Below are 12,788 nucleotides of genomic sequence, written 5' to 3'. Positions count from 1 at the left end.
CACTAGATGTCACGCCCTGACCTGAGTTATCTTTGTTTTCTTTATTATTTGGTTAGGTCAGGGTGTGACAAAGGTGCTTTGTTTCGTTTTTACATTGCAATCCTGCTTCACAGACAGGTTGAAGCCTGCTTGACAGAGCCACTAAGCTGCTAGCCATCAATGTAAAAAAGTTAGTCCCAGATGAGTTTTCCAATGGAGCCCTCTTTGTCTGGAGAAATAAATGAAAAGTTCCAAATCAGCAGGAGCTGTATCTACTAGGCTTTGTTTCAGGACAAACTGATCACTCACAGTTCCAACGTGGCAGGAGCTGTATCTACTAGGCTTTGTTTCAGGACAAACTGATCACTCACAGTTCCAACATGGCAGGAGCTGTATCTACTAGGCTTTGTTTCAGGACAAACTGATCACTCACAGTTCCAACGTGGCAGGAGCTGTATCTACTAGGCTTTGTTTCAGGACAAACTGATCACTCACAGTTCCAATGCGGCAATTGTTTGCTTGCAGAGGATTATAGGTTTGAGGTTGTTTCCGTGATCACGCATGTCGCCAGCCTACGTAAGAAACTGGGAGAAATGCAGAGTGGAATGTTTACCTTTTCTACGCTGGTGGCTGGACACTTGTTGGATGCATCTTCGCCTTATTGTTCGTCGTTATCCGACTGGTCGTTGTTGCCCGGCATGCCCCCATCTGATAGCGGAGTCGAAGGTGCACAGCAAGAGGAGCATGGCAATGAACAAAGATCACATGTAACGAGCCTTGGAAGCCAAAGACAGTGGCCTCCCGCAAAGCAGTCTACACTCCCAAAGAGAGACCCGGAACAGATACAAACTACGAATAGTTTCGCTGTCCTGGAGCCTGATCTTCCTATACCTTCATCGCTGTAGGGACCTGTGTCTGTGGCCGCAGTGCCTACTCCTACGATTTCGAAGTTGACAACCTTCCATCCTTGCTCTGGATCGAGTGAGGCTTCTCCATCTGTCAGAGGCCTACACCGGGAGCAATGGGCTCAGGTTATCCTGCCTCTCATCCATCCATAAAGGGTTCTCCGAATCCTGTGAAGAGTGGGCAGATTTCCATGTCCTTCTCGCCAGCCGTGATTTGGGGTTTTTGTATTGTAGATATGTGGTAGTGGTGGAGTAGGGGCCTGTGGGCACACAGTGTGTTGTGAAATCTGTGAATGTATTGTAATGTTTTTAAAATTGTATAACTGCCTACATTTTGCTGGACACCAGGAAGAGTAGCTGCTGTCTTGGCAGGAACTACTGAGGATCCATAATAAATACTAATACAACACATCACTGAGTATCACTCTTCATATTTTCAAGCATGGTGGCTGCATCATGTTATGGGTATGCTTGCCATTGGCAAAGGAGGTTTTGTTTATCATAAAAAAGAAACGGAATAGAGCTAAGCACAGGAAAAATCCTAGACAAAAACTTGGTTCAGTTTGCTTTTCAACAGTTCACCTTTCAGCATGACAGTAACCGAAAACACAAGGCTAAATATACATTGGAGTTGCTTATGAAGACGACATTGAATGTTCCTGAGTGGTCTTGTTCCAGTTTTGACATAAATTGACTTGAAAATCTATGGCAAAACTTGAAAATGTCTGTCTAGCAATGATGAACAACCAACTTGACTGACCTTGAAGAATTACAACAACAAAAAATGTGGAAATATCATACAATCCAAGTATGCAATGCTCTAACCCTAACCCAATGCTCTAACCCTAACCCAATGCTCTAACCCTAACCCAATGCTCTAACCCTAACCCAATGCTCTAACCCTAACACAATGCTCTTAAACTCACAGCTGTAATCGCTGCCGAAGGTGATTCTAACATGTATTGACTCAGGGGGTTAAATACTTATTAAATCAAGATATAATATTGTTTTATTTTTCATATTTCTTTCACAAATGTTAGAATTTTTATTCTACTTTGACCCATCAGAATATTTTGTGTTGATCGTTGACCATTTTTTCTCTCTCAATTAAATCAATTTTATTTTGAATTTGTAACTCAACAACATGTCGAAAAAGTAAAGCTGTGTGAATACTTTCTGAAGGCTTTATATCTAACATGATGACAAGGCTGTAAAACGTGATCCTAAATATCAATACCACTGGGGTTTAATATGAGGGTTTCAGCATGAAATATCCTTTATGTATTTTACACACTATCTTACTATGTCAACATGTCTTTGTTGTAAATGTTTTGCCGCCAAACTGTTGGCAGTTGTCAAAAAAGCCAATAGTTGGAAGAGTTGCAGAGTTGCCAGATCAGATGCTTTTGTTCATGAATTAATTTTCTCTTTAACCATATAGACTATCTACTAAAAACTCATGGACAATATGGATACAATACATGAATTACCAAAGTTACCATAGATTGCCATAGATTACCTGTTAATTACCAAAATGACTGAATATTACGGTAACTTTGGTAAATTACTGGGAGATTTGAAACCCTTCTTGTGTTACTTTATCCTGAAAGCGTTCCACAAAACACCCTTAATCTGGTGTGTGTGTGTGTGTGTGTGTGTGTGTGTGTGTGTGTGTGTGTGTGTGTGTGTGTGTGTGTGTGTGTGTGTGTGTGTGTGTGTGTGTGTGTGTGTGTGAGGTCTGCTGTGTGTATTACTGTCAGCCCGGTAATGAGTGTGTATGTGGGGTAATCCTTCATAGGGATGATGACTCTGTGGCTTTAGGGTGAAAGGTTAAATAGGACTTTGTACTGGGTCTAATGAGGGTGTGTTGGCCCTGCTTGGAGAGAGTTCACCATGCCATCAGACAAATACTGCATGTTTTCTACTAGTAGTAGTAGCCATCAGAAAAATACTGCATGTTTTCTACTAGTAGTAGTAGCCATCAGACAAATACTGCATGTTTTCTAGTAGTAGTTGTAGCCATCAGACAAATACTGCATGTTTTCTAGTAGTAGTAGTAGTAGCCATCAGACAAATACTGCATGTTTTCTAGTAGTAGTAGTAGTAGCCATCAGACAAATACTGCATGTTTTCTAGTAGTAGTAGTAGTAGTAGTAGCCATTAGACAAATACTGCATGTTTTCTAGTAGTAGTAGTAGTAGTAGTAGCCATCAGACAAATACTGCATGTTTTCTAGTAGTAGTAGTAGTAGCCATCAGACAAATACTGCATGTTTTCTAGTAGTAGTAGTAGTAGCCATCAGACAAATACTGCATGTTTTCTAGTAGTAGTAGTAGTAGTAGTAGCCATCAGACAAATACTGCATGTTTTCTACTAGTAGTAGTAGTAGCCAACAGACAAATACTGCATGTTTTCTACTAGTAGTAGTAGACATCAGACAAATACTGCATGTTTTCTACTAGTACTAGTAGCCATCAGACAAATACTGCATGTTTTCTAGTAGTAGTAGTAGCCATCAGACAAATACTGCATGTTTTCTACTCATAGTAGTAGCCATCAGACAAATACTGCATGTTTTCTAGTAGTAGTAGTAGCCATCAGACAAATACTGCATGTTTTCTACTAGTAGTAGTAGTAGCCATCAGACAAATACTGCATGTTTTCTAGTAGTAGTAGTAGTAGTAGTAGCCATCAGACAAATACTGCATGTTTTCTACTAGTAGTAGTAGTAGTTGTAGCCATCAGACAAATACTGCATGTTTTCGAGTAGTAGTAGTAGTAGCCATCAGACAAATACTGCATGTTTTCTAGTAGTAGTAGTAGTAGCCATCAGACAAATACTGCATGTTTTCTAGTAGTAGTAGTAGTAGTAGTAGTAGCCATCAGACAAATACTGCATGTTTTCTAGTAGTAGTAGTAGTAGTAGTAGCCATCAGAAAAATACTGCATGTATTCTAGTAGTAGTAGTAGTAGTAATCAGACAAATACTGCATGTTTTCTAGTAGTAGTAGTAGTAGCCATCAGACAAATACTGCATGTTTTCTAGTAGTAGTAGTAGTAGCCATCAGACAAATACTGCATGTTTTCTAGTAGTAGTAGTAGTAGCCATCAGACAAATACTGCATGTTTTCTAGTAGTAGTAGTAGTAGCCATCAGACAAATACTGCATGTTTTCTAGTAGTAGTAGTAGCCATCAGACAAATACTGCATGTTTTCTAGTAGTAGTAGCCATCAGACAAAAACTGCATGTTTTCTAGTAGTAGCCATCAGACAAATACTGCATGTTTTCTAGTAGTAACCATCAGAAAAATACTGCATGTTTTCTACTAGTAGTAGTAGCCATCAGACAAATACTGCATGTTTTCTACTAGTAGTAGTAGCCATCAGACAAATACTGCATGTTTTCTAGTAGTAGTAGTAGTAGCCATCAGACAAATACTGCATGTTTTCTAGTAGTAGTAGTAGTAGCCATCAGACAAATACTGCATGTTTTCTAGTAGTAGTAGTAGTAGTAGTAGCCATCAGACAAATACTGCATGTTTTCTAGTAGTAGTAGTAGTAGCCATCAGACAAATACTGCATGTTTTCTAGTAGTAGTAGTAGTAGCCATCAGACAAATACTGCATGTTTTCTAGTAGTAGTAGTAGTAGTGGTAGCCATCAGACAAATACTGCATGTTTTCTAGTAGTAGTAGTAGTAGTGGTAGCCATCAGACAAATACTGCATGTTTTCTACTAGTAGTAGTAGTAGCCAACAGACAAATACTGCATGTTTTCTACTAGTAGTAGTAGCCATCAGACAAATACTGCATGTTTTCTACTAGTACTAGTAGCCATCAGACAAATACTGCATGTTTTCTAGTAGTAGTAGTAGCCATCAGACAAATACTGCATGTTTTCTACTCATAGTAGTAGCCATCAGACAAATACTGCATGTTTTCTAGTAGTAGAAGTAGCCATCAGACAAATACTGCATGTTTTCTAGTAGTAGTAGTAGCCATCAGACAAATACTGCATGTTTTCTAGTAGTAGTAGTAGTAGCCATCAGACAAATACTGCATGTTTTCTAGTAGTAGTAGTAGTAGTAGCCATCAGACAAATACTGCATGTTTTCTACTAGTAGTAGTAGTAGTTGTAGCCATCAGACAAATACTGCATGTTTTCGAGTAGTAGTAGTAGTAGCCATCAGACAAATACTGCATGTTTTCTAGTAGTAGTAGTAGTAGCCATCAGACAAATACTGCATGTTTTCTCGTAGTAGTAGTAGTAGTAGCCATCAGACAAATAATGCATGTTTTCTAGTAGTATTAGTAGTAGCCATCAGACAAATACTGCATGTTTTCTAGTAGTAGTAGTAGCCATCAGACAAATATTGCATGTTTTCTACTAGTAGTAGTAGCCATCAGACAAATACTGCATGTTTTCTAGTTGTAGTAGTATCCATCAGACAAATACTGCATGTTTTCTAATAGTAGTATCCATCAGACAAATACTGCATGTTTTCTAGTAGTAGTAGTAGCCATCAGACAAATACTACATGTTTTCTACTAGTAGTAGTAGCCATCAGACAAATACTACATGTTTTCTAGTAGTAGTAGTAGTAGTAGCCATCAGACAAATACTGCATGTTTTCTAGTAGTAGTAGTAGTAGCCATCAGACAAATACTACATGTTTTCTAGTAGTACTAGTAGCCATCAGACAAATACTGCATGTTTTCTAGTAGTAGTAGCCATCAGACAAATACTGCATGTTTTCTAGTAGTAGTAGTAGTAGTAGTAGTAGCCATCAGACAAATACTACATGTTTTCTAGTAGTAGTAGTAGTAGTAGCCATCAGACAAATACTGCATGTTTTCTAGTAGTATTAGTAGTAGCCATCAGACAAATACTGCATGTTTTCTAGTAGTATTAGTAGTAGCCATCAGACAAATACTGTATGTTTTCTAGTAGTAGTAGTAGTAGCCATCAGACAAATACTGCATGTTTTCTAGTAGTAGTAGTAGTAGTAGTAGCCATCAGACAAATACTGCATGTTTTCTAGTAGTAGTAGTAGCCATCAGACAAATATTGCATGTTTTCAACTAGTAGTAGTAGCCATCAGACAAATACTGCATGTTTTCTAGTTCTAGTAGTATCCATCAGACAAATACTGCATGTTTTCTAGTAGTAGTAGTAGCCATCAGACAAATACTGCATGTTTTCTAGTTGTAGTAGTATCCATCAGACAAATACTGCATGTTTTCTAATAGTAGTATCCATCAGACAAATACTGCATGTTTTCTAGTAGTAGTAGTAGTAGCCATCAGACAAATACTACATGTTTTCTACTAGTAGTAGTAGCCATCAGACAAATACTGCATGTTTTCTAGTAGAAGGTGTAGCCATCAGACAAATGCTGCATGTTTTCTACTAGTAGTAGCTTTCAGACAAATACTGCATGTTTTCTAGTAGTAGTAGTAGCCATCAGACAAATACTGCATGTTTTCTAGTAGTAGTAGTGTCAGGATTTGGCCAGGGTTGTTCCGGTTGTTGGTCACTAGATGCCCCCATTGTGCTTTTTGTCCTTATGTTTTTCCCTTGATCCCCATTATTATTTGCACCTGTGCCTCGTTTTCTCTAATTGTATTTAAACCCTTAGTTTCCCTCAGTTCTGTGCTCTGTGTTTGTATGTTAGCACCCAGCCCTAGTGTTCTGTGTATTCTTGTCATTTCCAGTGGATGCTCTTGTGAATTTCTGTTTTTATTTTTGAGTATCTTTTGAGGCTTTTTGTGCTATACCTACCACCTTTTGGATTTGCCATTTTTGTACTGTAGGATTTTTACTTTATTAAATACACCGTCTTAAGTACTGCTGTGTCTGCCTCATCTTCTGGGTTCTGCTGACTATTCGTGGCTCAGTTGGTTAAGTGACTGTTTCTCACTCCGGAGACCCAGGTTCGTAACCGGGTCCTGACAAGTAGTAGTAGCCATCAGACAAATACTGCATGTTTTCTAGTAGTAGTAGTAGTAGTAGTAGCCATCAGACAAATACTGCATGTTTTCTAGTAGTAGTAGTAGTAGCCATCAGACAAATACTGCATGTTTTCTAGTAGTAGGTGTAGCCATCAGACAAATACTACATGTTTTCTAGTAGTACTAGTAGCCATCAGACAAATGCTGCATGTTTTCTACTAGTAGTAGCCTTCAGACAAATACTGCATGTTTTCTAGTAGTAGTAGTAGTAGTAGCCATCAGACAAATACTGCTTCTTTTCTAGTAGTAGTAGTAGCCATCAGACAAATACTGCATGTTTTCTACTAGTAGTAGCCTTCAGACAAATACTGCATGTTTTCTAGTAGTAGTAGTAGCCATCAGACAAATACTGCATGCTCTCTACTAGTGGTCGCCAGTGGAGACAAATACTACATGTTTTCTAGTAGTCGTAGTAGCTAGTGGAGACAAATACTACATGTTTTCTAGTAGTAGTTGCCAGTGGAGACAAATACTACATGTTTTCTACTAGTAGTAATAGTTGTAGTTATATTAATACTAGTAGTAGTAGTATTATTGTACATGTCTATGTTAGTTTGTAAATGTGTCTTATTAAACTCTGACACAATGCGTCTGTTTAGTGTGTTTTGTATCTTGCCGTGTAACTAAAATGCAGAGCCTTGGAGTTGTGGGACATGATATTGTCCCATCTCCAGTCATTTACTCATGCAGTAAAGGCTCCTTGGGGTTGTGGGACATGATACTGTCCCATCTCCAGTCATTTACTCATGCAGTAAAGGCTCCTTGGGGTTGTGGGACATGATACTGTCCCATCTCCAGTCATTTACTCATGCAGTAAAGGCTCCTTGGGGTTGTGGGACATGATACTGTCCCATCTCCAGTCATTTACTCATGCAGTAAAGGCTCCTTGTGGTTGTGGGACATGATACTGTCCCATCTCCAGTCATTTACTCATGCAGTAAAGGCTCCTTGGGGTTGTGGGACATGATACTGTCCCATCTCCAGTCATTTACTCATGCAGTAAAGGCTCCTTGGGGTTGTGGGACATGATACTGTCCCATCTCCAGTCATTTACTCATGCAGTAAAGGCTCCTTGGGGTTGTGGGACATGATACTGTTCCATCTCCAGTCATTTACTCATGCATAAAGGCTCCTTGGGGTTGTGGGACATGATACTGTCCCATCTCCAGTCATTTACTCATGCATAAAGGCTCCTTGGGGTTGTGGGACATGATACTGTCCCATCTCCAGTCATTTACTCATGCAGTAAAGGCTCCTTGGGGTTGTGGGACATGATACTGTCCCATCTCCAGTCATTTACTCATGCAGTAAAGGCTCCTTGGGGTTGTGGGACATGATACTGTCCCATCTCCAGTCATTTACTCATGCAGTAAAGGCTCCTTGGGGTTGTGGGACATGATACTGTCCCATCTCCAGTCATTTACTCATGCAGTAAAGGCTCCTTGGGGTTGTGGGACATGATACTGTCCCATCTCCAGTCATTTACTCATGCAGTAAAGGCTCCTTGGAGTTGTGGGACATGATACTGTCCCATCTCCAGTCATTTACTCATGCAGTAAAGGCTCCTTGGGGTTGTGGGACATGATACTGTCCCATCTCCAGTCATTTACTCATGCAGTAAAGGCTCCTTGGGGTTGTGGGACATGATACTGTCCCATCTCCAGTCATTTACTCATGCAGTAAAGGCTCCTTGGAGTTGTGGGACATGATACTGTCCCATCTCCAGTCATTTACTCATGCAGTAAAGGCTCCTTGGGGTTGTGGGACATGATACTGTCCCATCTCCAGTCATTTACTCATGCATAAAGGCTCCTTGGGGTTGTGGGACATGATACTGTCCCATCTCCAGTCATTTACTCATGCAGTAAAGGCTCCTTGGGGTTGTGGGACATGATACTGTCCCATCTCCAGTCATTTACTCATGCAGTAAAGGCTCCTTGGGGTTGTGGGACATGATACTGTCCCATCTCCAGTCATTTACTCATGCAGTAAAGGCTCCTTGGAGTTGTGGGACATGATACTGTCCCATCTCCAGTCATTTACTCATGCAGTAAAGGCTCCTTGGGGTTGTGGGACATGATACTGTCCCATCTCCAGTCATTTACTCATGCAGTAAAGGCTCCTTGGGGTTGTGGGACATGATACTGTCCCATCTCCAGTCATTTACTCATGCAGTAAAGGCTCCTTGGGGTTGTGGGACATGATACTGTCCCATCTCCAGTCATTTACTCATGCAGTAAAGGCTCCTTGGGGTTGTGGGACATGATACTGTCCCATCTCCAGTCATTTACTCATGCAGTAAAGGCTCCTTGGGGTTGTGGGACATGATACTGTCCCATCTCCAGTCATTTACTCATGCAGTAAAGGCTCCTTGGGGTTGTGGGACATGATACTGTCCCATCTCCAGTCATTTACTCATGCAGTAAAGGCTCCTTGGAGTTGTGGGACATGATACTGTCCCATCTCCAGTCATTTACTCATGCAGTAAAGGCTCCTTGGGGTTGTGGGACATGATACTGTCCCATCTCCAGTCATTTACTCATGCAGTAAAGGCTCCTTGGGGTTGTGGGACATGATACTGTCCCATCTCCAGTCATTTACTCATGCAGTAAAGGCTCCTTGGGGTTGTGGGACATGATACTGTCCCATCTCCAGTCATTTACTCATGCAGTAAAGGCTCCTTGGGGTTGTGGGACATGATACTGTCCCATCTCCAGTCATTTACTCATGCAGTAAAGGCTCCTTGGGGTTGTGGGACATGATACTGTCCCATCTCCAGTCATTTACTCATGCAGTAAAGGCTCCTTGGGGTTGTGGGACATGATACTGTCCCATCTCCAGTCATTTACTCATGCAGTAAAGGCTCCTTGGGGTTGTGGGACATGATACTGTCCCATCTCCAGTCATTTACTCATGCAGTAAAGGCTCCTTGGGGTTGTGGGACATGATATTGTCCCATCTCCAGTCATTTACTCATGCAGTAAAGGCTCCTTGGGGTTGTGGGACATGATACTGTCCCATCTCCAGTCATTTACTCATGCAGTAAAGGCTCCTTGGGGTTGTGGGACATGATACTGTCCCATCTCCAGTCATTTACTCATGCAGTAAAGGCTCCTTGGGGTTGTGGGACATGATACTGTCCCATCTCCAGTCATTTACTCATGCAGTAAAGGCTACTCTTACAGCTGTGTCATGTTCTATGTGTTATTACCACTTGTGCCATACAGAAAATAACTTCTAAAAACAGACACTTCAATTGAAGTGGAAAACAGTGTAAAGACAGAAATGGTCTGTTTTGGTCAACTCCGGTCGACAGTAAGGGCAGTAGGGAGTGATTCTGTTTTGGTCAATAGTAAGGGCAGTAGGGAGTGATTCTGTTTTGGTCAACTCCGGTCGACAGTAAGGGCTGTAGGGAGTGATTCTGTTTTGGTCAATAGTAAGGGCAGTAGGGAGTGATTCTGTTTTGGTCAACTCCGGTCGATAGTAAGGGCTGTAGGGAGTGATTCTGTTTTGGTCAACTCCGGTCGATAGTAAGGGCAGTAGGGAGTGATTCTGTGTTGGTCGACAGTAAGGGCTGTAGGGAGTGATTCTGTTTTGGTCAATAGTAAGGGCAGTAGGGAGTGATTCTGTTTTGGTCAACTCCGGTCGACAGTAAGGGCAGTAGGGAGTGATTCTGTTTTGGTCAATAGTAAGGGCAGTAGGGAGTGATTCTGTTTTGGTCAATAGTAAGGGCAGTAGGGAGTGATTCTATTTTGGTCAATAGTAAGGGCTGTAGGGAGTGATTCTGTTTTGGTCAACTCCGGTCGACAGTAAGGGCAGTAGGGAGTGATTCTGTTTTGGTCAACTCCGGTCAATAGTAAGGGCAGTAGGGAGTGATTCTGTTTTGGTCAACTCCGGTCGATAGTAAGGGCTGTAGGGAGTGATTCTGTTTTGGTCAACTCCGGTCGACAGTAAGGGCAGTAGGGAGTGATTCTGTTTTGGTCAACTCCGGTCAATAGTAAGGGCAGTAGGGAGTGATTCTGTTTTGGTCGACAGTAAGGGCTGTAGGGAGTGATTCTGTTTTGGTCAATAGTAAGGGCAGTAGGGAGTGATTCTGTTTTGGTCAATAGTAAGGGCAGTAGGGAGTGATTCTATTTTGGTCAATAGTAAGGGCTGTAGGGAGTGATTCTGTTTTGGTCAACTCCGGTCGACAGTAAGGGCAGTAGGGAGTGATTCTGTTTTGGTCAACTCCGGTCAATAGTAAGGGCAGTAGGGAGTGATTCTGTTTTGGTCAACTCCGGTCGATAGTAAGGGCTGTAGGGAGTGATTCTGTTTTGGTCAACTCCGGTCGACAGTAAGGGCAGTAGGGAGTGATTCTGTTTTGGTCAACTCCGGTCAATAGTAAGGGCAGTAGGGAGTGATTCTGTTTTGGTCGACAGTAAGGGCTGTAGGGAGTGATTCTGTTTTGGTCAATAGTAAGGGCAGTAGGGAGTGATTCTATTTTGGTCAATAGTAAGGGCTGTAGGGAGTGATTCTGTTTTGGTCAACTCCGGTCGACAGTAAGGGCAGTAGGGAGTGATTCTGTTTTGGTCAACTCCGGTCAATAGTAAGGGCAGTAGGGAGTGATTCTGTTTTGGTCGACAGTAAGGGCAGTAGGGAGTGATTCTGTTTTGGTCAACTCCGGTCGACAGTAAGGGCTGTAGGGAGTGATTCTGTTTTGGTCAACTCCGGTCAATAGTAAGGGCAGTAGGGAGTGATTCTGTTTTGGTCAATAGTAAGGGCAGTAGGGAGTGATTCTGTTTTGGTCAATAGTAAGGGCAGTAGGGAGTGATTCTATTTTGGTCAATAGTAAGGGCTGTAGGGAGTGATTCTGTTTTGGTCAACTCCGGTCGACAGTAAGGGCAGTAGGGAGTGATTCTGTTTTGGTCAACTCCGGTCAATAGTAAGGGGTCAATAGTAGGGAGTGATTCTGTTTTGGTCAACTCCGGTCGATAGTAAGGGCTGTAGGGAGTGATTCTGTTTTGGTCAACTCCGGTCGACTGTTTTGGTCAGTAAGGGCAGTAGGGAGTGATTCTGTTTTGGTCAACTCCGGTCAATAGTAAGGGCTGTAGGGAGTGATTTCTGTTTTGGTCAACTCCGGTCGACAGTAAGGGCTGTAGGGAGTGATTCTGTTTTGGTCAATAGTAAGGGCAGTAGGGAGTGATTCTGTTTTGGTCAACTCCGGTCAATAGTAATGGCTGTACAGGGGCAGTGATTCTGTTTTGGTCAACTCCGGTCAATAGTAAGGGCTGTAGGGAGTGATTCTGTTTTGGTAAACTCCGGTCAACAGTAAGGGCAGTAGGGAGTGATTCTGTTTTGGTCAACTCCGGTCGACAGTAAGGGCTGTAGGGAGTGATTCTGTTTTGGTCAATAGTAAGGGCAGTAGGGAGTGATTCTGTTTTGGTCAACTCCGAACGACAGTAAGGGCTGTAGGGAGTGATTCTGTTTTGGTCAATAGTAAGGGCTGTAGGGAGTGATTCTGTTTTGGTCAATAGTAAGGGCAGTAGGGAGTGATTCTGTTTTGGTCAATAGTAAGGGCTGTAGGGAGTGATTCTGTTTTGGTCAACTCCGGTCGATAGTAAGGGCTGTAGGGAGTGATTCTGTTTTGGTCAATAGTAAGGGCTGTAGGGAGTGATTCTCCTCCGGTCGACAGTAAGGGCAGTAGGGAGTGATTCTGTTTTGGTCAACTCCGGTCAATAGTAAGGGCAGTAGGGAGTGATTCTGTTTTGGTCAATAGTAAGGGCAGTAGGGAGTGATTCCGTTTTGGTCAACTCCGGTCGACAGTAAGGGCAGTAGGGTTTTGGTCAACTCCGGTCCAATAGTAAGTGATTCTGTTTTGGTCAATCCGGTCGAGTAAGGGCTGTAGGGAGTGATTC

The 12,788-nt window shown here is 42.1% G+C and overlaps 1 protein-coding gene across 1 annotated transcript in view; it reads left to right on the top strand.

Moving 5' to 3' along the window:
* The first annotated feature begins 540 nt into the window (after nucleotides 1–540).
* LOC135552108 (solute carrier organic anion transporter family member 3A1-like) overlaps nucleotides 541–12,788 on the top strand; it is a 186,034-nt gene continuing 173,786 nt past the window's right edge. The window contains exon 1 of the mRNA XM_064983522.1: nucleotides 541–555. Coding sequence (XP_064839594.1) covers nucleotides 541–555 — 15 coding nt within the window. The remainder of the gene's footprint in view (nucleotides 556–12,788) is intronic.

This window comes from Oncorhynchus masou, chromosome 2, assembly GCF_036934945.1.
Source record: "Oncorhynchus masou masou isolate Uvic2021 chromosome 2, UVic_Omas_1.1, whole genome shotgun sequence".
In the NCBI taxonomy this organism is placed as follows: Eukaryota; Metazoa; Chordata; class Actinopteri; order Salmoniformes; family Salmonidae; genus Oncorhynchus; species Oncorhynchus masou.
Note: the sequence above shows the minus strand (reverse complement) of the source record. Positions and strands in the feature narration are given on the sequence as shown.